This window comes from Eschrichtius robustus, chromosome 19 (assembly GCF_028021215.1).
Source record: "Eschrichtius robustus isolate mEscRob2 chromosome 19, mEscRob2.pri, whole genome shotgun sequence".
NCBI classification, from domain to species: Eukaryota; Metazoa; Chordata; class Mammalia; order Artiodactyla; family Eschrichtiidae; genus Eschrichtius; species Eschrichtius robustus.
In genome coordinates, this window is record NC_090842.1 from 56,387,721 (window position 1) to 56,412,836 (window position 25,116).

The 25,116-nt window shown below is 50.1% G+C and overlaps 2 protein-coding genes across 4 annotated transcripts in view; both read left to right on the plus strand.

Annotated features, from left to right (window-relative positions):
• The first annotated feature begins 212 nt into the window (after positions 1–212).
• ACP7 (acid phosphatase 7, tartrate resistant (putative)) lies at positions 213–17,125 on the plus strand. The gene is given in 16 exon segments (XM_068527130.1): positions 213–319; positions 3,454–3,470; positions 4,746–4,946; positions 5,244–5,426; positions 6,527–6,650; positions 6,872–6,934; positions 7,027–7,091; positions 7,094–7,140; positions 7,225–7,332; positions 7,423–7,480; positions 7,572–7,639; positions 7,758–7,838; positions 10,920–10,975; positions 10,977–11,055; positions 12,186–12,302; positions 16,877–17,125. Coding segments are annotated over 16 exon segments (1,623 nt in total).
• Positions 16,998–25,116, plus strand: part of PAK4 (p21 (RAC1) activated kinase 4) — a 45,875-nt gene continuing 37,756 nt past the window's right edge. For all 3 annotated transcript variants that reach the window (XM_068528328.1, XM_068528330.1, XM_068528329.1), the window contains exon 1: positions 16,998–17,152. The gene's annotated coding sequence lies outside the window, so the exon portion shown is untranslated. The remainder of the gene's footprint in view (positions 17,153–25,116) is intronic.

The following is a 25,116-nucleotide window of genomic DNA, read 5'->3' on the forward strand; positions in this document are numbered from 1 at the left end:
CTCTCAGTAGTGATGATTGTTTTTGTTTTTTCTCCGGCATCTGGATAACCATCCCTGTGAAGACCTCCCTGCCATCCTCCCTCCCTCCGTGTGACTTTGCCTGATTCCCCTTCTTTCCCCATCCTCCCCAGCCGCTCCTGCTGTTCTGAAGGGATCTGACACACTTTAGACCCTTCCCCTTCCCCCTTTCTGCTCCCCACCTTCCCTCTACCATGTGCTCCCTTCGCCCCTGCTGGTCCTGCTGCTGTCTGCTCCTCTTTTTCTCCCTGGGGGTCCAGGGGTCCCCAAAGGCTCCCAGCGCTGCCCCTGTCCTACCCAGGTAAGTGTCTGCGACCTCTCCCTGGGCATTTCCCAGTGAGGCTCAGGAATCCCACACTGATTGCTATGGGAGTCTAGGCTGGTGGTTCTTCCTGAGCCTCATTTGTCCACCTCTGTTAAATGGGAATTATAAGCAGCGGCGCATCTGGCTGTGTGGGAAATGATTCTGGAGCCCAGCCCATAGTAAGCGCTCTCCTAAGGGGGCTGCTGTTGTCCTCGCTCATTGTGTTCCCACAAAGCTCCCTCCTGGTCCTGGATCTTAGGGTGGAAGTGCAAGGAGGTAGTAAGACCTTGGACTCTGGACCCTCTGCACCCAGACTTCCTGGGTTTTAACCCCAGCTTTTCTGCTTACCTGCCGTGTGAACTTGGGCAAGTGACTTAACCTCTCTGGCCTCAGCCTCCTCATCTGGAAAATGGGGTAATATTAGTGCGACCTCACAGTGAGGAGTAAGTGAAATATCACCTGCGAAGCAGCAAAAGGGAACTTGACGTGTGGCAGTGGTTGTCACACGTTTTTGTCTCAGGACGCTTTGGCACAGCTAAAAAAATTATAAGAACCTTAGAGAGCTTCAGTTTATGTGAGTTATATCCATAATAGCTGCCATAACAGAAACTAAAACGGAGGCATTTAAAAATATGTTCAATCATTAAAAATGAGCAATAATAAACCCATTCAGTAGTAAGGTAGATGACATTTTTCATGAAAAATAACTACACTTTAAAAAAGAAAAGGAATATAGTGAAGAGAGGCATTGATTTATATCTTTTTGTCTCCTTAATTACTCCTCCTATCTGTGACAATTCCTCAGTCTTTGCTTATTTTTTTGTGTCCTTGAGACTTTTAAGGTCGTTTCTTAAGGGTTAGTTGCAATGAGAATCTGAAACCACATGAATGAACTGGTTTTGGCATTTGCTGGCTAAGTGACCTTGGACAAGGCACTTTGCCTGGAGGCCTCTGTAAAATGGAACAAAAATAAAACCTATCTCACTGTGAAAACCCAGTGAGATCACAGCTGTCCTTTGTTTGGCCTACACAATAATGATAATAATAACAAATATACTCTTACAAGTGATTCAGATGGAAGACTCATTTAACCTCTTATTGGACCTTAAGCTGTAAGTACTATTGTTCCTCCCATTTTACAAAAGAGTAAACTGAGGCTCAAAGAGATGAAGAGTCTGACCGCAGGTCACATAGTCTGGAATTTGAACCCAGGCAGGCTGGCTCAAAAGCCTGTCATATTTGTTTTTAAAACTCTAAATTTTGTACTAATTTTAGATTTAACAGAAATTTTGCAAAAATATTAGAGTTCTTATATCCCCCTCACCCAGTTTCTCTTAATGTTAACATCTTGACATTTTGGAGTACTGAGCTGTTGTCTTTCTGATTTTGTTTGGGTTTTGTAGGATAGTCCTCACTTGGGGGTTATCTGCTATTTTCTCATGATTGGAATTAAGCATATTGAATTACGTATTTTTCTGGCAAGACTGTCCTAGTGGGATGTAGTGCCCTTCTCAGTGCCTGGTGTCAGAGTGTTCATGACACTGACATGTCTTATTGCTGTCACTGGTAATGTGAACCTTCATTGCTTGGTTAAAGTGCTGCCTGCTGGGTTTCTCCACTGTAAAGCTTTTATTCTTTCCTTTGTATAAATATCTTTGTAATAAATATCTAAGGGAAGATTCCTTAAGACTGTGGAAATCAGGTCTCTCCTGAAATTTTTGTGCACTAATTTTAGCATTCATTGGTGGCTCTTGTCTGCAACAATCATTAGCATGGGGTGTGCCTAATTGTGATTTTGTAACTTTCTAAATCCCTCTCTCTGTCTAATTGAAATTTTACTGTAAGGAAGGGCTATCCCTCCCCCCACTCTATTTATTTGTTTGTTTGCTTTGATTATTTATTTATTTGGTATGGACTCTCGGATATTTATTTTATCCCACGAGTTAAACTCAGTACTATTGCTATTTATTTCGTGGCTCAAATTGTCTCTGATTTGGTCTTTTGGAATTCCTCCAGCTTGGCTTCTGTGTTCTTTCCACAACCCCACTCCCATCATGTCTTCAGCACTGCCTCACCTTCTGGCACCACCAATTATTCCAGACTCATCTTGTATATTTCCTACCCGATCTCTGGAATCAACTACTTCTCCAAGGAGCCCTGGTTCCTTTGATGGGAGAATGGGTATTTAGAAACTAAGATCTGAGCACTAGGTGTGCTCACTGCTACTGAGGCATTGCTGCTCCTAGGCCCTCTCACAAACAGAGCTTGACAATATATGTGGGTATGTTGATATGCATATGTACACACCTATATTTCTGTATATATATGAATGTATATATATATATGTATATATTTATATATAAAATACCATGAGATCATACTGAAACATCTGATTTCAGTCTACCATCAAGGGTTTATTTTAGCCTTCTTTCCTTATTTGTAACTTCTTTCTCCACCATTGAGAAACCAAGCTCCCCCTATCTACAATAGACTTATTTATTCATTCAGTGCTAGAATAAGCATCAAGTGGTTTCAGAATTGTTTGCCTGTATCCCTGTGAGGAACAATTACTAGATGATGGCATTTATGTGCAGTCCTTTTTCTCTGTGGTCTTATTGTCCAGTCAAAACACTAATGCTCACTGTAACTTTTCTTCCCCAACACTTCAGTGTGGTTATTTGTTTTTTAATATAGTTACAGCCATTTGTTAGTGTTTATGTTCCATATTGGCTTTCCCCACAACCTGGGTGGCTTTAATTGTTAGTTAATTTTTTGGGGTGTGTGGAGGAACTATGAAACAAGACTATAGCTCTGGGACTCAGGATTATAAGAAAAAGACAGACTCAGAGAAGTGTCCTCCCTCTGCATCCCGACTACCTACTCCATTCCCATTCCCCCTTTTTTCTATCCGTCCCCCATCCATCCCATGTAATCCATCTCTTAAGTTTCTGGTGTATTCTTCCTGTATTTCTTATGTACAAATAAATAAGCAGGTACTTGTGTATTTTCTTATATCCTCTTATGTGAGGAGTAGCTGACTATAGGTACTCTTGTGTACTTTGCTTCTTTTAACATTATGTCCTGGGCGTCATTCACCCGTTCCTAGAACTTGTCCTCTTTCTTTTTGACAGCTGCGAAGTGCTCCACGGTATGAATGTTACATAGTTTATTCAGTCATTCTCTTACATATGAGCATTTCCGTGGTTTCCGATATTTTGCAATTACAAACAGTGCTGCAATGAATACCCTGTGCACATGCGTTTTTGTACGCATGTTGCAGGAGGAAGACCTCAGGCTCTTTTTTTTTAAAAATAAATTTATTTATTTATTTTTGGCTGCTTTGGGTCTTCATTGCTGCACACAGGCTTTCTCTAGTTTTGGCGAGCGATGGCTACTCTTGGTTGCGGTGTGCAGGCTTCTCATTGCGGTGGCTTCTCTTGCTGTGGAGCACGGGCTCTAGGTGCGCGGGCTTCAGTAGTTGCGGCGCGTGGGCTCAGTAGTTGTGGCTCGCAGGCTCTAGAGCGCAAGCTCAGTAGTTGTGGCGCACGGGCTTAGTTGCTCCGCGGCCTGTGGGATCTTCCGGGACCAGGGATCGAACCCCTGCCCCCTGCAATGGCAGGCGGATTCTTAACCACTGGGCCACCAGGGAAGCCCACTCATGCTCTTAATGTCATCCTATACCACACAGTATTTTTAAAACCTTGATTTGGTTGCTGATGTTTAAGAATTAGGAGCTATCACTTAAAAGTTTGTATATCTACTCTTACATGCTTTGGGGAAATAAAAACCACCGTATAAAGATTTGCTCTAGAAGTGGACAGATTGAGTGGTACCGGGCCTGCTTCATTCACAGCAGCCATCCCCAGAGCTGAACGATGGCTCCTCTCTGAGACAGGGCAGGCTCTACGCTTTGCCACATACCCCACGTCTCCCTGCTGCCTTCCTCCTTACAGCTGGCCCTTGTTCCCATGTATATTACCTAGCTGGCCTCTAGACATCTGAGTTTACAACCTCTAAACTATGTCATGTGTAAAATATGTGGAACAGGCCTGCACACAGTAACGATATTAATAATAATATTCGTTCACTCATGTAACCCTGACTGTACTAGGCACTGTTTCAAGTACTTTACTTTTATTTATTCATCTAAGCCTAACAGAACCCAATAGGGAAGATACTATTATTATTCCATTTTACTGTGAAGGAAACTGAGGCTCAGAGAGGTGAGGTGACTTGCCCAAGGAAAGCACAGCTTGGAAATGGTGGAGCGGAGATTGAACTTGGAAAGCTCCAGAACCTGTGATCTTAACTACTAAATGCTCAAGAGCCCCTCAGTCTCTCGTTATTGCCCCTCACTCTCCGCACGTCCCTCCCCACCCCTGCCCAGGCCTCACTGCCCGACCCCCATTTCCTTTCTCTCCAGGTGAGCCAGGCTGCATGACGGTAACTTGGACCACATGGGTCCCAACCCCTTCGGAAGTGCAGTTTGGGCTGCAGCTATGGGGGCCCCTGCCCCTCCGGGCTCAGGGCACCTTCAGCCCCTTTGTGGATGGGGGCATTCTCCGGCGGAAGCTCTACATACACGAAGTCACACTGCAGGGGCTGCTGCCCGGTGTCCAGTATGGTGAGAGGGGCCCGGGGCCCAGGTGTTATGGGGGGAATGGGAATGTGGGCTAGAAGCTGCTATTGGCAGGTGGCTCAGGTGGGCTGGTACCCCTTCTGCTTATCTGCAAGCCTACTGTATAAGACCCTGGGATGAAAATGGAAGGCTGGGGACCTGGGGTGAGGTCGACAGAAGGGGCATAGGGCAGACCCTTTCCATCCCCGCACCAGTTGAAGACGGATGACGGTGAAGGAGACATCCTGGGGCGCCCCCCCACCCCACTCCCCAGCTGACTGTGACCTTTTCCTTTCCCCTCAGTTTACCGCTGCGGCAGTACTCAGGGCCGGAGCCGTTGGTTCCTCTTCAGGGCCCTGAAGAATGGACCCCACTGGAGCCCCTGTCTGGCTGTTTTTGGGGACACAGGGACTGACAATCCTAGGGCCCTACCCCGACTGTGCAGGGACACCCAGCAGGGCAGGCACAACTCTGTTCTTCATGTGGGTGAGGCATCGGCCAGGGTGTGCCTGGAGGTTTGGGGTCGGGGAGGGGGAGCTTGGGTGGGAGGCAACGCCAGGACCGTGGAGGAGACCTGGGATGGGGCTAGCGTGGCTCTGAAGGATGGGGGGGTGAGACTGGCCACAGAGACGGTGCTGTGGTCAACCAGGCTGCCCAGGTTAAAATCAATCTTGACGCTTCGAGCTACGTGCGTTGGTTTTCTCCTCTGCGTTATTGTTATAAGGGCTAGGACTGGGTTAGAATTCACAGGGCTGTTGTGATGACTAAATAAGTCGATATTGCCTGTCGTGTTGTAAGTGCTACATAAGTGTTGTCATGATCATTTCTGTTGTGATTTGAGAGGGCGGGAACCAGATGGGAGATGGAGATTGGGGCCGATATGGTTCAAAGCCATAGTAGACTCTGGAATTAAGCTCCCAGGGTTCAATTCCTGTATCCTCACTAACCAGCTCTGTGACCTTAAACGAGCACTTAACCCCTCTGGGCCTCAGTTTCCCTATCTGAAACGGGGATGATAATAACATCCACCTCAGAGGGTGTTTTGAAGATTCAGGCGATTGAGCATGTAAATAGAGCATTTGAAAATGTGCCTGGTACAAAACCAGTACCTGACTAGACTATGTCAGTCTTTTTTTTTTTTTTTTTTTTAAGTCACCCTTATATATATATTTTTTGTTTATTTTGGCCCCTCGGAGCGGCATGCGGGATCTTAGTTCCCTGACCAGGTATCAAACTCGTGCCCCTGCAGTGGAAGCGCCGAGTCTTAAACCACTGGACCACCAGGGAAGTTCCCAGACTATGTCAGTCTTAACGTTGTTATTACTCTGAGAAGGGATGAGGTGGCGGCTGGTGTGCTCAGAGCACAGGAGGCCGGCAAGGTCCTGCAGGGGTCCTCAGGGACCAGAGGCTCAGGAAATGGTTCCAAGCACACACGTGGGTGGGTGTGAGGTAGGGATCGGAGAACCGGGATGCCTCACGGTGGGGGCGACCGGGACTTGCACAGCCCGCACGTGACCAACCAGGTCTCTCAAATCTGGAGAAAGCAGAGCCACGTCTGGGTCCTCATTCTCTCCTCCACCCCCCAGGAGACTTTGCCTGCAACATGGATCAGGACAACGGGTGCGTCAGGGACAAGTTCATGAATCTCATTGAACCTGTGGCCGCCAGCCTGCCATACGTGACGTGTCCTGGGAATCATGAAGAACGCTAGTGAGGCCTGAGGGCTTCGGGATGGGCAAGGGCCTGGCCAAAGAAAACAGTCCTTCCTAGTGTCTCACCATAGTCTCTCATACTGCAGCAGCTCATTTGTGGAAGTGAGAGGAAAGGAGATGAGGGCTGGGCTGGGAGCCAGGCCTGGCCTGACAGTGGGAGGTGTGGGTGGGCGGGGGCACCCAGACCCTCCCCCCACCGTTTTACTTCCTTTTATCCAGTAACTTCTCCAACTACAAAGCTCGCTTCAGCATGCCAGGGAACAGTGAAGGCCTGTGGTACAGGTAACCTGGGGGGAGCTGGGGGACTGGCCTCCCTCCCCTGAAGGATGGGAGATGCAGGAGATACTTTGACCCCTGCCCTTTGACCCTTCCAGCTGGGATCTGGGCCCTGCACACATCATTTCCTTCTCCACCGAGGTATATTTCTTTCTCCATTACGGCGCCACCTGGTAGAGAGACAGTTTCGCTGCCTGGAGAGCGACCTCCAGGTAACCTGTGGATGTCCCCCCTTGGACCTGCCTCACCTGCCCCTCCTGCAGCCCCTGCCCCTCACACTGCGCCCTTCTCTGCAGAAAGCCAATAAGAACCGGACAGCCCCGCCGTGGATCATTACCATGGGTCACCGGCCCATGTACTGTTCCAGTGCTGATTTGGATGACTGCACCTGGCATGAAAGCAAGGTGAGGACCCCCTCCCTGGGGAAAAGGTGCTGAAATCCGGGGTGGGGGTTGGCCCGAGTCACCCCTCACCTCCTTGCTCATCTGGCCCAGGTTCGCAAAGGCCTCCTCGGCAAGTTTTATGGATTGGAGGATCCTTTCTATAAATACGGTGAGTGACCCCAGGGGACTCCCCAGCCCCAGGCCCCACCTCCCATCTCTCCTGGATTCAGGGACCTGACCCCCGTCTTGCTTTCTATCAGGGGTCGACCTGCAGCTGTGGGCTCACGAACGCTCCTATGAACGCCTGTGGCCAATTTACAACTACCATGTGAGGCCTGGGGTGGGCTGAGACCCATGTGGCTGGTGTCAGTGGACCACCCCCTCAACGTCAGACCCCTGGGGCCTGGCTGGGTATGACAGGCCCCTCCCCTTTGTCCCTTCTCCAGGTATTTAAAGGCAGCCGAGAGATGCCCTACACCCACCCTCGAGGCCCCATCCACATCATCACCGGATCTGCCTTGAGCAGGGTGGGGGGAGGGGAGGTGCTCCTTTGGCCTCTGATCTATTGAGGGCTGCACTTGTACCAGCCCGGGTGCCTCATCCTTTATACAGCTGCTATCTCTTAGGTGGTTAGATGCACCTAGTATCAATAGCATGCCCATTGCACAGATGTGGAAACAGAGGCTCAGACAGTAAAATACTCCTTCAGAATCACAGGATCAATAAGTGGCGGGGGCAAGGGGTGCTTGCCCAGGTCTACTGGATGGATCCAGGGCAGAGGGCTTATTATTATCATTGTAACTGGACTCCAGACTTTATTCACATTGCACCAGCTTTCCCACTAATGACCTTTTTCTGTTTCAGGATCCCACACTGTATTTAGTTATTGTGTCTCCTTAGTCTCCTCCAAACTGTGATGGTTCCTCCATCTTCCCTTGTCTTTCATTCAGGCCAGTTGTTTTTCTCAGAATGCCCCTGGATCTGGGTTTGTCTGATATTTTCTCCTGCCAAGATTCGGGTTATGCATTTGGGACCACACAGTCACAAATGATGGTCTGTCCTTCTCAGCGGTTCATACCGGGGGGTCCACGTCCTCACTGTGTCTCATTCCTGGAGGGATTTCTCTGAATCACCTGTTTAAGGAAGTGTCTGCTGGGTTCTTCCTCTGTAAAGTTGTTGTATTTCCCTTTTTAGTTGATAAACATCTTGGGGGAGAAGCTTTTAGACCCTGCAAGTGTCTTGTTTCTCCTCCAACTTTCACCTGCTGATTTTTGAACCCATCAGTGGGTCTTGTCTGTTACAGTGATTACTGGGGTGTTCTACTGGGGATCTTCTATTTCCCTCATTCCTCCTCGATTTATTAATTAGCATCCTCCTATGAGGAAGAGTTGTCCCTTCTGCCCCATTTATTTGGTTAGTTAGTTATGGATTTATACTAGTACGGACTCATGGGTAATTATCTTCTCCCGTGGGCTCTAATCCAATACTCCTGCTGTTCATGCTGCTGCCTAGATTGCTCTAACTTTGGCCACTGGGAACTCTTCAGATCAGGCCCTGTGTCCTTTCGATGTGTCCCTGTCGTTTTGTGGGCTCTCTCTTACTTTCTGGCACTCCAGGGCGCTCCAGGATCTTCTTCTGTCCCCCTACCCCCACCCGCCAAGCCTTGGAATCAGTCACTTCCACAAGAAGCAAGGGCTTATCTTTTAAGCTGTTTCTTACAAATTAGTGAGATCAAAGTAAGAACGTCTCATGATAAAAATTCAAACAGAACAGAGGGCAAGAGGTAAAACTCTCCACACCCTTCTTAGTCCCACTCTCAATGGTTACATCTCGGGTGGCATTTGAGAATATTTTCCATGTATGCAAATGAGTCATTGTCTCAATAGAGATGTGTTACGGCATCACCCACTTTTTAAAAACCGCTTGGATCATGCTTCATACCCTAGCAGTTCTCAGCCTTGGTGCACGTTAGAATTACCTGGGAGGTTTTAAAACTCCACTGCCTGGGCCCAACCCCAGAACAAACACCAGAATTTCCGAGGGATCGGCCCTGGCATTGCCACCCCTGTGCGGCCACCACCTGCAGCAGGAAATAGAATGTTGTCAGTACAGGTGGCTCCTCATAGCAGTAGGTGATCACTATTCTGGCCTTAATCAGTGCAGATTAGCTTTTTTCTTTCATTTTAAATTTTGAAATTATTTTAGACTTATAGAAAAGTAGCAAAAATAATACAAAGACTTTCCATATCCCCTTTACCAAGATTTCCCAAATGTGAACATTTAACCACACGTGTTTCAATCTCTATTTTTGTCTCTCTGTCTGTCTCTCTAAGTGTGTGTGTGTGTGTGTGTGTGTGTGTGTGTGTATACATTTTACTATTATTTTCAGATCCGATGAAGAGTACGTTGCAGAAATGATGTCCCTTTATCTTTCCATCTGTATTTCCTAAGAAAACGAGGACATTCTCTTACATCAGTACAGTATAATAATCAGATTCAAGTAGTTAACATTGGTAATATACCATTATCTAATCTCATTCAAATTTAGCCAGTTGTCCTATTCATGTCCTTTAAATTAAAGAATTTTTTTTTTTTCTGGTCCAGAATCTAGTCTAAGATCATACATTCTACTTCCGTGTCTTATCTCTCTCCCTTCCTTTAATGAGAAACATTTCCCCACTCTTTCTTCATGCTTCATGACTTTGAAAAATTTGAAGAGCATAGCGAAGTTGTTTTGTAGACTATCCCTCAGTTTGGGTTTGTTTGATGTTTGCTGGTGATTAGATTGAAGTTACACATTTTTGGTAAGAATAGACAAAAGCGATACTGTGTTCTTTTCAGTGCACCCTATGAGGAGGTGCGTGGTATCTCTTTAGCCCCTTTAAGTCTCAGTTTACACATCTTCTCCACCATAGTTACGATTTTCCCCTTTAAAATTAACAAGTGTCTCCTGGAGATGCTTTGAGACTACACAAATATCCTGATATTCCTCAAATTTTCACCGTTACTTTGGCCATCCATTGATGGTTCTGGCTTCAATCAGTTATTATGATGATGGCTGCAAAATGGTGATTTTTTTTGTTTTTGAGGGTGGTGGTCCCTCATCCTTTCTGCTCACATTACCTGGTTTTCTACTGCAAGGATAAGCACTTCCTCTCTCCCAGGCAATGATGATTTTAATAGCTTTCGTGGAGGGTCTACTGTGCAGCGAGGGTTGAGAGCCACCAATTTCTTCTATTCTATGAATTGCATTTTCCCCTTAACCATACGTCTTGGCCATTTTTCTATACCGCCCCACTTTGTGATGGCTACCCTATAATTTATTTAACTGACCCCCACTGATGGCCATTTGGCTGGCTTCCAGCTGAGGGCTTTTAGAGAAAATGCTGCAGTGGACAGTCTTGTACAGCCATGCACTGTTCTAGAAGTCAAAGAACCAGGAAGCCTGGTTGGGTCAAAACACTCAACTGTGAGCATTATCAAGGTCAAGTCTTAACTGACTTTGTCTTCCTTAGGGGTGGCAGGGTCCCGGCCTGGCAGGTCTTCTCTGCTCCCCAGTGGGTACTCCACCTGCGCCAGCCCTGGGTCTAAATGATTCTCTCCGGCAGGGTTGTGAGGAGCGGCTGACCCCCTTCACCCTCTTCCCGCGGCCCTGGAGCACCGTGTGCATCAGAGTACGGGTACACACGGCTACACAACCTCAATGGGACCCATGTCCACATCCAGCAGGTGTCTGACGACCAGGTCAGTGAGCAGTGGCCCAATCACCTGCCTGAGTAACCAGGCCTAGCATGCTCTGGAGCCAAGTGGTTTCAAAAGTGGATGTGAGAGCTGGAAATCCTGGGTTCAAATCCTGCCTCTGCTGTTTACCAGCTGGATGACCTCAAGCAACTTTGAGCCACAGTTTTCCCATCTGCAAAATGGGGATGTTAATAGTTTCTACCTCACAGGATTGAATGGGGGTTGAATGACTTATATATAAAGTGCTTAGAACAGTTTCTACAGCACAGTTGATTCTATAGGTATTTATCAACATGAAGCGGGGGAAGAAAAAGGTAGGTGGTGGGAGACAGGTAGAGGGAAAGCAGTATGATGTGTGTGTGGTAGGGATGGCTTAAGGTTAGATGGACCCAAATAATCATAGCTCACCTTTCTTTATTTCTGCCATTGTAGTTTTATAAAGGTGCTAATAACTATGATTGATTGAACACCTGTTGTGTTCCAGACTCTGAACTAGATGCCTTATATTTAGTCCCTTTAATCACCACAACAATACCATGCGACACATTTTCTTTCCATTTTACAGCTCAGAAAGGGGAGGTAATTTTCCCAGGGTCACACAGCCAGAGGGTGCAGAACTAAGATCTGACCCCAAAGACCATATTCTTTTTATGATAAATAACTACTATTTACTGTGTAGCCCATACACCACAGGCAGGCTCTTGTGTATGTTATCTATTCAGTTCTCCCCATTTTATGGAATATGGAAGTTAGGCTCAGAGTAGGGTCATGTGCTGAAGGCCACATAGGGAGTGGCTTTGTTGGGATATAAAGTGAGTTTTGTCTGACGCCAGGGTTTGTGCTCTAATAATAATAGCCTACACTTACCCAGGCCTTGCCTTGTGCCAGGTTCCCTTTTCAGCCTTTTCCAAATATCTCACTTAATTCTCACGATCTCTATGATGTAGGTACTATTACTATCATCCTCACTTTCCAGTTGAGGAAAACTGACACCGAGAGAGGTCTAACAGCTCACCCAAGGTCACACAGCCTATCAGAGGCAGAGCTGGGATTTGAACTCAGGCCACTCGGCCCCAGAATCTGGGCTTTCAGCCTTCATTACCTCTTTTTTTTTTTTTTTTTGTCCCTTGCAGGATGGGAAGATTGTGGACGATGTCTGGGTGGTGAGACCCCTGCTTGGCCGTATGATGTACCTCTGGGGATGGAGACAGCTCTCATCCGGAACCCTGGGCCTTGCTACCTTGGCTGGGGTACCCAGGCCCGGGAGAGGGTCAGGGAGGTCCTCGACTCCTCTACCTTCTAGGCCCCATGTGGGGTGGATGCAGCCCCAAGGGAGCTGGAGCAGCTCTCCCCTCCCCGAGAAGTGGGGGTCCCAACCTGCTGTGTTGGGAGAGCACCTGTACGGGCAAAGTGAAGCAAGACAGGTCTTGGGTGGCACAACCCTGCCCTCCTGCATAGCATTGACTGGGCAGAGTGTCCACAGGGCCTCAGGAATAAAGAGGCTTATGGCTGTGTCTCCATGGACTCTGAACTTCTGCTGGGGATGCCCCACTGGGCCGACTCCTCTCCTGACCACCGAGAAAGGGCCATCACCAGCCCCAAGTCAGCAGGGTGGGCATGGCTGTCATGACACCACTGTCCAGCAGGTGGCGTCGGTGACTTTCTCCTCCAGGCTGGCCCTTAGTGCCAATCAGAGGCCTGTCTCCAATGGCCCAAGGAGCGCTAACCAGTGTCCTTCATGCCTCAGTTTCCCAGCCTGGCACTGAGTTATCCTGGAAGGGGGGAAGGGTTAACACTCCTAACTTCCAACTGGGGCAGCTGACAAGCTTAGGAGCTCAGGGAGCTGCCATTTTCCTCCCTTTTTAAATTTTTCCCCCTCCCCCTGTTTCCCTTCTTCCTTTCCTGTATTCAATCAGTATTTATTGAGCACCTGTCATGTGCCAGGACCTGTTCTCCGTGCTGTGAACAACACAGAGATGTCTGCCCTCATGGAGCCGACATTCTTTCCAGGGTATCAGACAGCAAACACAATAAATAAGTAAAACATATAATGGTAAATAGTGGTAAATGCACAGAAAAAGCAGGAAGGGGGATAGAGAGTGTTGGGGGGCAGTGGCAGTTTTCACGAGGGTGGTCAGGGAGACCTCACCGAGAGGGTGATGTTTAGATCTGAAGGAATCTGAAGGAGGAGCCATAGTTCAGGCAGAGGAACAGCTACTGCACAGGCCCTGAGACAGACGCAGGCCTGTCCTGTCAGAGGGGCAGAGGGAGTGAGAGGAAGAGTGGGGATGAGGGCAGGGAGGTGACTGGGGCAGATCGTGTGGGGCCTTGTGGGTCACAGGGAGGACTCCATCCTTTATCCTGAGTGACATGGAACCAAGGGAGGTCTCTGAGCTGGGGATGGACAGGATCTGACTCCAGAGGTCCTAGGCAAAGGCTGGGCTCTGGCCCCAGGGCTGAGGGCTGCCCCGAGAGAAGCCTGTGAGCCCCTAGCTCTGCAGGCTGATGGCATACGTATTCCTCCATTGTGCCATGCAGTTTCAGCCTCCTCACATCTTTTTCCCGCCCAGGCTCCACTAGGCCCAAGGCTCCTTGCAGTTTCTTTTTTTTTTTTTTTTTATTTACTTGGTTGTGCCGGGTCTTAGTTGCAGCAGTCGGGTTCTTTAGTTGCAGCAGGCAGTTTCCTTACTTGCGGCTCACCGGCTTCTTAGTTGTGGCTCGAGAGCTCCTTAGTTGCAGTTCACTGGCTCCTTAGTTGTGGCATGTGAACTCTTATCTGCGGCATGTGGGATCTAGTTCCCTGACCACGGATTGAACCAGGGCCCCCTGCATTGGGAGTGTGGAGTCTTAACCACTGGACCACAAATTTGTAAATGCTCTTTACATATAAAGGACAGGAAGCTTTGCTTGCCATCTATATATTGCCACTAATCTTTTTCCTTGATGTATTGAAATTTATCATTTTTATGAGGCCAAGTCCTCCTCACTCTCCTCACCTGTATCCATCTATTGGGGGTCACCTCCTCACCAACCCCTCCAGGAAGCCTGCTATAGGTGGCTCTTCGGGCCCGATTTCCTCTCCCAGGGCCCTGAAATAGAAGGGCCTGATTGCCCATCCTGAGGAAACCCTTGGAGCAGATCTGCCACTGGGCTTGTTCCAGGGCTCTGATCTCTGACTGAGATCCCCAACTAAGTTACAAGAGGGCTTCCCCAAACTTGGGTTCTAGAGCCTGATGCCCTGCAATGTGTGCAGGGCATTAAAGAGGCAAAGACTAGATATATGTATATGTGTAAGTGAATCACTTTGCTGTACACCTGAAACTAACACAACACTGTAAATCTACTATAGTCCAATATAAAATAAAAATTTAAAAAAAGAGAGAGAGACAAAGGCTGTACCCGGCCATCCTCCCATCACTGTGACTTGAATAAGTGCCATCGTCTCAGCTACTAGACTTGCTTGTTTTGGGGGGGGACGGTGAGGTGGGGTTGCAGGGTCTTAGTTCCCCACCCAGGGACCAGGGATTGAACCTGTGTCCCCTGCAGTGGAAGGGCGGAGTCCTAACCTCTGGACTGCCAGGGAAGTCCCAAGACGTGGTTTTTTTTAAAACGGAGACTCAGTAAGGCATAAAGACTTCAAAAGAGCACAAGAACAAGATTGTTTAATGCTGGCAAGGGTACTTTAAAGGGCATATTCCCTCTGAACACTGGCGGGTGTGTGAATTGGATCCCTGCAGCACAACTTGGCAATGTGTGTCCCAGGCCGTGGGGAGGCAGCAGAGGGCAGTTAGCAAGAGCCTTACTTGGGCATCAAAGCTGGGGATGAGCCCAGTGTGTGGTTTCGAGCAAATGAAGTTACTTCTCTAAGCCTCAGTTTCCTCCTCTGTGAAGCAGGGATAATCACAGCCCCTGCTGATTAAATTATGCAACTTAGCACCATGTATAGTACACAGAAATGTTTGAAGCATGGGAACTGTTACTATTATTAAATCTTAAAGATGTACATTTCCTTTGACCCAGCAGTTCCATCTGTGGTAATCTATTCAAAGGAAATAATTAAAGATGTGCACAAATATTTAACTGCTTGGATTTTTGGGGTGGGATAAATTATTTATAATAGCAAAATATTTATCACAGTTTAGATGTTCAACAAGAAAGAGTGGTTCAGACAAATTAGCATTCATTGATAGAATGGCATCTTATGCAGCCATTAAAACAAATGTTCTTGAAGAATATTTAATGAGCTGGAAAGATACTGGTGATATTTATAAACTTGTTTTAAAAAGATGCAAAATTCTTTATAAATGTGTTTCCAATTCTATTTTAAAAGGTAGGTAGGGGGCTTCCCTGGTGGCGCAGTGCTTAAGAATCCACCTGCCAATGCAGGGGACACAGGTTCGAGCACTGGTCCAGGAAGATACCACATGCCGCGGAGCAGCTAGGCCCAGGTGCCACAACTGCTGAGACTGTGCTCTAGAGCCTGCAAGCCACAACTACTGAAGCCCACGCGCCTAGAGCCCGTGCTCTGCAACAATAGAAGCCACGGCAATGAGAAGCCCGTGCACCGCAACGAAGAGTAGCCCCCGCTCGCCGCAACTAGAGAAAGCCTGTGCGCAGCAACGAAGACACAACACAGCCAAAATTAAAAATAAATAAATTTATTTAAAAAATAAATAAAAGGTAGGTAAATACACAGAAAAAAACGACATTATGCAATCACTCATTCATTGCTTCTGCAGATATTAATTAAATGCCTACTATGTGCTAGACACTGTGCTGGGGCAAGGGAGATGCACTAAATATTTAAAAGTACCTCTGAGGAGGTGGATTTACAACTCATCCAACCATCCATTCAACAAATGTTTATTCAACAAATGGGCAAGTACAGTGAACAAAACAGACAAAAATCAATGCTCTCATGGTGCTGACACGACAGCAGGGGAGAGAGCCAAAAAACAGTAACTATGATTATCTAATCATCTAGTATGTTAGAAGGTGATTTGAGCAACAGAAAATAAGAAAAAGCAGACAAGGTAAGGGGTTTAGTAGCACGTGAGAGGGATGTTTGCTGCATTAGTCAGGATGGGCAGGAACAGTCCCACTGATAAGATGACATTTGAGTAAAACACTGAAGGACAGAAGGGAGGTAGCCATGACGATACCTGGAGGAAGAGTCTATTCCAGACAGAAGGAAAAGGCAATGCAATGACCTTGAGGTGGGAGAGCACCTGATTTTTTTTTTTTTTTTTTTGGAAGAGCAAACTGGCTGGAGCTCAATGAGTGCAATCACAGAAAAAGATGTCCGAGTTTAGATTACGGGCTTTTTTTTTTTTCCAAAAAATCTTTTACGAATAAATACTAAAAACAAGCAAACAACAAAACAAAAACAAACAAAAATACCTTATAAAAAGATTAAATCAAACTGTGCCTTGATTCCGGGCCAAGTTCCCGGACTCAGACAGACTGACAGACGTCGTCCAAAACTCATTATTTACTTCCTGTGATCCCGAACCAGCTCGTTCGCCCCTCTAAACCTCAGTTTTATCTGTAAAATGGGTATTAACATACAATACGGCTGTTGTGAGTATTCAGCGAGAAATTTCACTTGGCGGGGTGTCTGACACATAGTAAATGCTTACGAACTGTTTCTGGCCATTATTACCATTACTGCCTTCCACCCCCTAATTCCTTTTGAGGGAAGGTGGGAAGCTCTGTTACCAGAGGATAGCCATTTTCCCCTTTAAGAATCCAAGTGGGCTGGGAGCCAGCCTCTCCGCACCCTTTCCAAATTTTCCAATCCCTGCTTGGCATTTTCCTCCCGAAGGTCTCCGATTGGACTATCAGCACCAATCAGAGGCTGGAGCGGCGCTGCCCGGAGCCCAACTCCGCCCCTGAGCGGGCCCTGCCCCCGGCCCAGTCAGCCCCGTTGCTATGGGGACTGGTGGACGGCGAGGGGGGAAAGCCCCGGATGTTCGTTGGGGATTCAACATGGCGACGGCAGTGGCCGTGGTGGCGGCGGCGCAAGAGAGCTGAGGGCGGCGTGAGGGCGCCGAGTTCCGGGCCGAGCAGCTAGGCCGCGAGCGACTGCGGTGCCGAGCCGGTAGGATAAGCGGTCTGGCCAGGGGATCGGGGTGCGCCGGGCGGTTGTAGAGCGTTTAGGCGAGTAGGGGGCGGGGCCGCTGGGGTCAAAGTTCACTTGTGGAGGGAAGGGTCGCGTCCTGGGGGTCGTGGGTCTACGCTGAGCGGGAGGGAGGGAGGTGTATAGGAGGTCAGAGGTCAAACTAACGAAGGGGGCGTGGCGAAGTGGGCGCAAAATTCGAAATTTGAAGTGGGAATTCGTTGGAGGGGCACGGGGTGAATGTCAAAAAAGGGCGGTCAAATTAATAATTCGATAGAAGGATGTGCCTACGAGAGCCAGAGGTCACAACCGTGGGGGCGGCGGGTTGGAGTTAAGGCAGCAGCCAGTGGAGCAATTGTAGGAGATTTAGGTTGGGGGGCATCTTTATGGGATCAAAGGTGGGACGTGACCAAAGCGAGCAAAAATCATAATCTGATGGCCCGACAGATGATGTTCCCAAGGGTCAAAAGTTAAAACCCAAGTGGGACATATTGCTGGAGAGGAGGGGTAGGACATTCAAGAAAGAAATCAAAGGTGCTTTCTGGTGGGGGAGAAGGAAGCCCCCCTCCCGCAGATAATGAAAAGAATTCCAAGCACTCATAAAGCACTATGTGTCAGACCCTGTTCTAAACGCTTTCCATGTATTTAATCCTGACCACAACCTTATGGGCTTGGTGCCATTATTAAGAGGCTAAGTGATTTGCCCAGGGCCACCTCATGAGTAAGATTTGCAGCTGAGATTGGAACTCTGGAGTTCTGGGCCCAGAGTTCTATGCTCTGCTGCCTCTCAGATACTCATAATGTTGCTTAATACTTAATGAGGGCTGACACTGTGCTCAGCGCCTGGTCTTATTGTACTACAATCTAGACACACCCACTTTGCAGCCACAAAAAGTGAGGCTCAAAGAGCTTCTGCTAAGTGACGGAGGCAGATTCCAGGCTGGATCTGAATGATTCCAGAGCTCCTGCCTCTGGTCTCCACACTGTAGATTGCCAGAGGTCTGTTCGTGGAAGCAGGGGGCTGGGCAAGGCTGGGCCGCTCCCTGGGCAGGAACAGATTGTCTGTTTGGCCTCCGTGGAAGGGTGTGATTTGGGAGGAGAGGGTCCCCTGGGCCGATGGGATGGGGTGTTTGTGGGTGGCCCGGAGTCCACGTGAGTCTGGCAGGCTCCTGTCTGGGGAGGGTGTTGTTGGGTGGTGCCCTGTACAAAGTTGGGTGTTCTCTGTCCTTAAAACCCCAGCCTCTCCTCACGATCCTCAGTCACTGCCACCTCTTTTCTCCCTGCTCTCCCGCATCCCTCCCCGAGGTCCAACCACACTGGCCTGTTTGCTGTTCTTCAACTCTGTAGGCTCATGCCTGCCTCCCGGTCTTTGACCTTCGTGTTCCCTCTGCTTGGAATCTCTTCCCCACTCTGCACCCTCTCACTCACGAGCCACTCACTCACAGCCTGACCAGGACCACCCTGCCCCCAGACAGTGTTTTGTGGTATTTTGGCCGTGCTGTGTGGCATGTGGGATGGTTCCCGGACCAGGGATCTAACCCAGACCTCTGCAGTGAAAGCGCTGAATCGTAACCACTAGGCCACCAGGGAACTCCCAGCCGCCCTCCACACACACTCTTTATCTCACTATTGTTCTCTCCCAGCCCTTCACTAGGTCTTTAACTTATTTATCAACATGCAGTTTATTGTCTGCCTCCCACTAGAATGTGGGCCCCTCACAGGCAGGAATTTCTCCATGTTGTTCTTTCCCTGAATCCCGACTTGAAGCACTGCCTGGTCCACGGAGGGGGCTCGGTTGGTGGTGGTTGAACGTTGGGCGTGGTGCTGGGTGCTGGGTCTGCAGCAGTGGACAAGACACACAGAGCCCCTGGCCCCTGAGGGCCCTCAGTGTCCCTTGATGGGAGCGGACACATGGCTACATCTCTACCAGCAGTGACGTGGCCTGCGAGGACATGCTCAGAGGACCAGGAGAGTGCCCAGACCCTGCGCCTGGTACTCTGTCCCTTGGAAAGTCCCCTGGGCAAGCTCTGAAGGATGAGTAGGAGGAATGGGAAAGGGTGCACCAGGCAGAAGAAAAGGCGTGAGTGGGAGGTCAGAGATGCAGAGTTGGGGGCTTGTTGGCAGCATGTAGCCTGTGTGAGACCCCTAGGGTTCCTGGCCTTGGAGGAGGGTGGGCAGTGGAGCAGGGGCAGATGAGTAGCTGCCCTGTGTGTGTGGAGCTCCGAGACACCACTGGGGAGTGGTTCAGAGAGCGGACGCTGGAGCAAGGATGCCTGGCTCACATCCGTCACTCACAGGCTGTGTGACCGTGGGCAAGTCGCTTAACTTTTCTGGGCCTCAGTTTCCTCCTCTGCAAAATGGGCATAATGATAGTGACTACTTCATAGAACTGCTGTGAGGATGCAGAGCATAAAATGCTTGGCCCAAGGCCTAGCACACAGTAGGTGCTGTGTAAGCACTGGTCTTGAGGCCGCTGCTGCTACTGCTACCTGAGGAGGGCCTCAGAGGTGGTGGCCGCGCCTCTCTCCACCTGCCTCCTGGCTTACTCTGGCAGCTACCCCTCCCTCACCTGGCTCTGGCAGGGTCACTGGGTGGGTACAGGGCCAGGCAGCCCTATGAGGCCAGCCAGCCTCGGGCCCTCACGGCAGCAACTCGCTCAGCATCTCAGGGCTTGGCACAGATAATGGGGGAATGATAGGGCTTTGGCACTAGACACCCACATTCGGGTTCCTGCCCCATCACTTACCAGCCATGGGACCTTGGGCAAGTGATTTCTTATTTGCCAGTTTTGTTCCTGTGATACATTTTAGACTAGGGAAAAAAGTAGAGCTTTCAATGTAGCAAAACACCCACGCTTCCAGTGTCCAGCCTGGGACAGAGCACGCAGTGGATACAGTTAAAGGCCCCTCTTCTCTGCCCCGCCCTCCTCTCCCGTCCTCCCTCCCAGCGGTAGCCACTGGGCTGGATTTGGTGTCCAGCCTTCCTCTGCAGGTTTTCCTACTGTTCCTGCCCTCCGATGGATTCATGAACAATAGAGTAATAGCTCTCAACCCTGGCTACATATTGCAGTCACCTGGAGAGCTTTCAAAAATACTGCTGCCCAGGCCCACCCTAGAGATTCTGGCTTGGTCTGGGGTGGGGCCAGCATCGGCACGTGGTTCTGATGGCCAGCCAGCGTTGCCCACTGTTTTACAGTTTTACGGATCATATAAATGGTACCACAGTAAACAGCCTGCCTTTTCTGCTCTGCGTTAGTTTGGCTTTTTCTCCATGTGGACGTGTGTCGGTCTAGAGCAGGTCATTCGTTTTCCCTTTCTGCGTTTCTTTTTGTATTGGTGACACACAGGAGTTACCGTTCACCTTTCAGTGGCCATTTGGGTGGTTCCCACTGGGACTGTAACGAACAACACTGCAATGAACATTCTAGACATGTTTCCTTGTGTACCACGGCCAGAGTGTCTCTTAGGCATATGTCTCGCAGTGGAAATGCTGGACCTTCCAAATTGCTCCCCTAAGCGTTTGTACCAGCGTGCTTCCCAGCAGTGCTTGAGGGTTCCCTTGCCTCCGTGTCCTGCTTCGGGCAAGTCTGCGGCCCTTGCTGAAACAATTTACTCAGCCATGAGGTGGTAGGTTTTATGCCACCTGCCTGCCCCCCTCACCCCAGGCTGGTTGGAAACGGGGATGGTTCATGTGACGGGCTTAGCTGGGGCCTGACACCTGCTGAGGCCTCACACCCAGAGGAGAAGGCAGGCTGGGCTTTGACCTTCGCCCTCTAGGGTATCCAGGACAGTGGCTGAAACTTTGACCCAACTCACCTTGGGGATCATCTCCCAGGACTGACATTTGGGAAGGGAAACGGTACTGACTTAAACCTCCTCAGGAAGGAGGCAAAGAGGAAGGAGATGCAGCTCGGGAAGGGATGGGCAAAGCCTTGATACACTCGTGTGTGTCAGATCACTGGTCCCAGTGGTGACCAACACAGTCCAAGCCCTGCCCTCGTGGGTTACAGGACAGTGAAGGAGACAGACCTGTCCCCAGACAGTGCCGGCCCACAGCGGTTGCGCTGGGATGGGGATGCACGAGTAGAATGGTTGGGGCTGGGATGGGGGGCGCACGGGGACGGTAGGAATCCTGAGGAGGCGTCTGACCCAGCCTGGGGAGCCAGCACAAGGGCTTTCTGGAGAAGGAGACATCTGATTGACAAGAGGGAGCCAGGCCCTGGAAGAGCTGGAAAGAACAGAACAGGTAGTAGGTATGGAAAGTGCAAAGGCCCTGAGGTCCAAAGGAGCTTGGGATGTTCAGGTTCCACCAAGGAAGCCAGCGTGGCAGAGCTGGCAGTGAGGTCAAGGAGGTGGGGAGGTGTGGCAGATACAGCAGGGGGTGACAGGCTGGGGTGAGGAGTGTGGACTTCATTCTGTGTGTAATGGGAGTCATCGGAGGGCCTTAAGCAACATCTGCTTTGCCTTTTATAAAGATTGCTCAGGCTGCCATGTGGGGAGCAGATCAGGGAGGGTGGGGGCCGGGAGACCTGACGGGAGACTGCTGGGATAGTCCAAGCAGAAGAGAGTGGGTAGCATGAGGGTGGCGGTGTTGGAGGAGGGTCCCGTGTGCTGGCCAAGATTGTGAGTCCTTTACCCATATGGACTCATTTGATCTTCACAACAACCTACGAGGTAGGTACTGTTATCAACCCCTTTTTAGAGGTGAGAGAATTGAGACCCAGAGAGATATGTGACCTGCCTAGGGTCACACAGCAGGCAAGTGGCAGAGGCAGGACTGAACTCCAGGCCTTCGGGCTCCAGAGTCACTGCTTGTTACAGTTGCCCTGCAGTGTTTTGGAAGTGGTCTTGATAAGACAAGGCTACTTCCTGTTCTTCCAGGCTCCTGTTTAGATAGAAACTCTTCGGGGGCCTGTTCAGCCTGGGTGGTTTCTGGGCACTGGGTCCCTACTTCCCTCAGGACCTCCCACAGCCCCCTTCCCTTTCTTGTCCACTGCCTCACCCCTCCTTGTCCTGCTGGCTCACAGTGAGCCAGACTTCCTGGCCAGACGCCGGTCGGGGTGTCCCCAGCAGCTGTTTCTCCCATCACCCAAGCCGGGCGGCCACAGATGCTGCCAGCAGGAAGCAGTCTCCTTCCAAGTCACAGCCAGGGAAATGGGACCCTTCCCGGCCCAGCCACCCATCCGGGGCTGGGGCTTATTGTCTGCCAGCTGCCTTGGCCCACAGGAACGCTGGTGGAGGGGGGCAGGGAGGGTCAGAAGGGGAGCTTTCCCAGGTCCCAGGGGAGCCAGCTACGGCAGATGTGTCAGAAGCCACCACTCACTGCAGCCTGTCTCACAGGGCCCTCTGGTCCTGCCCAATGGCACCTTCCCTGCCAGGGCCACACACTCCGCTCACTCATCCCTCAGCCCGACCCCCTACTGGAAGAGCCAGAGCGTCCCCGGGCCTCACCTTCCTCACCTGTTAAATGGGCTATCGGGAGGATTGGAGGCGACCGTGCTGTCGAGTGCTTAGTACATTACGTGGTACATAGTAAGCTCATGGTACGTGTTCCCCTCTGGGCTGCAGCCTCCTCTTCGCCTGCTCCCAGCCCCTCGTGATTCTGTGCTAGCCGCCAGCTCCCTGAGTGCCAGGCGCCAGATGTGTGCTTTATGAGCATCCCGCCGTGGCTCGGCCCGGAGCCCTGAGGAGGAGGTGCTATTAACCTCATTTCTCTTTTCCTGCATTTTAATTTTAAGAAGGCCCATTTTTGCCCTGTCTGCATGTATTACCTATTTGCAGTTGAGAAACCACGCACAGCGCAGAAGGGTATACAGCGATAAAGTCTCTTTCCCACCCCAGTGTTCGGGCCCCTTCCCAGAGACAGCATTGTTCCCGGTTTCTTTTCTTTCTTGGGTGTTTGTTCCTGCACATGTTCTCCCCCGCTTTTGTTTTTGCTAACATGGAGCCGACTTCCCATGTTTGTATTCTGTCCTGCCCATTGCATTTTTCACTCTTAAGTTCTGTGTCAGGATGTAGAGGGCTTCCTTGTGCTTTCTGTGGCTGTGTGAGGTTCCATGGCATGGTGTCCCCCCCCACGCGTGTGAGCTGTGGGCACACCTCTGGAGGTGCTCGGGGGTCTGAGATGTGTGCCCCGGTAGCTCTGCTGGCAGTGTCCCGGTCTGCCTGAGAGCATGCTCCTGTTTGCACCCCACTCCCAGAGTCTGGTGGCGCCAGGGTCTCCTCACGTTCTCACCATGTGGATGGGTGTTACCTGATACTTTGACCTCTGCCAGTCAGGCAGGTGCCAAGTGGTCCTTATAGTGGTTCTGATTTTTTAAAAATTATTCTTGTTATTTATTTTATTTTAATTTTGGCCGTACCACACGGCATGTGGGATCTCAGTTCCCCGACCATGGCCCCTGCAGTGGAAGCGCAGAGTCTTAATCACTGGACCACCAGGGAAGTCCCCTGATTTTAATATGAGTAAAGGGGAGCATCTTTGTGTTTGTTGAAAGCCATCTGGACTTCCTTTCCTGTCTATTTGTGATATTTTTGCTTTCCCTAAAAAGAGGAAACTGAGGCATAGGTTGGAAACCCCACAGCGAGTGAGTGGCAGATTTGGGACTCAAATCCAGGCCTGCCTGGCTCCAATCTGGAGCTCTTAACCTGTCGGATGCAGTGGAGATTGAGGGCATAGACTCTGGAGCCAACTTTGCCACTCTTAGCTGTGTGATCCCAGGCAAGTCAGTTCACCTCTCTGTGCCTCCGCGTCCTCATCTATAAAATGGGGATGATAATGATACCTCCTTTATAGGGTTGTTTTGAGGATATAAATGCATACTCAGACAAAATGCATAGTAAGTGTTCAAAGACGGATAGCTGCTAGTATTAGTACTCATAGTATTACTCTATATTATTAGTATTAGCAGGCACTGTTTTGTGTGCTTTGAGTGAACGAACTTATCACATCCTCCTAGCAACCCCAAGATGTAGATGTTCTTGTTTTTTTGGTGGTGGTTGTTTTTTGTTAGCGGCATGTGGGATCTTAGTTCCCGGGCCCCCTGCAGTGGAAGCCCAGAGTCTTACCCACTGGACCACCAGGGAAGTCCTATATGTAGATGTTCTTATTATCCCTCTTTTAAGGGGAGGAAATGGAGAACCTGGGAGACCAGCCTGGTGTCAGAGCCAGCAGGGCTGGGGTTTGGCCCCGGGCTCCCTCTGCCACCCGCTAACTGAGTGGAGGGATTAGAAGGCTCCTCCCTTCCCAGCCGGCTGCAGCGGAGCTCTGGAGGGCACACCTTGGCAGGTGGGGACGCCGGGCAGGGGCCCTGCATAGAGAGCCTCCCTCCTGGGCCCTCTGCTCCCGCCCCGGCGCCCCAGCCCGGCCCTGGAAACTCCTGATAAAGCGGCATTGTGTGGCAGTTTCGGCTTGCTTCCCCTGGCGGCTTTCGGCCACTCCCACACATGGGGAAGCCGCCTGGGCCTCCTCCCCCTCCCCCGCCCCTCCTGCCAGCCCTCCACGCGAGTGCTGGGAATGGGGAGGAAGTAGGGCATTGCGGGAGGGCTGGGCTTCTACCGTCCCCCAGGTGAGGACAACCCCGCAAGTCCTGTGCGCACGCACGCGCGCTCTTTCTCTCGCTTTCTTTCTCCCTAGGGACCCCGCCTCTGCTGCCTACAGCCACCTCCCCAGCTCCCTTCTCCCTCCCTCCAAATCTGGCCCCAGATTATTTGTGCATTTATGTACCTTGATAATTCCACCTCTTTAAACCTTCCACAGTAGTGAAGGGTAACATGCCTATAGAAAAGTGCATCAGTGCCCATGTCAGTTTAACAGGTTTATAAGGTGAGCAGCATTTCACCACACCTAGGCGAAGACTGCGAACAGAGCACCCCAGGAGCCTCCCACGCCCTCTTGACCACAACCCCAGTAGAGGCCACCTCCCTGACCTTGGGGGTCACCAGTCC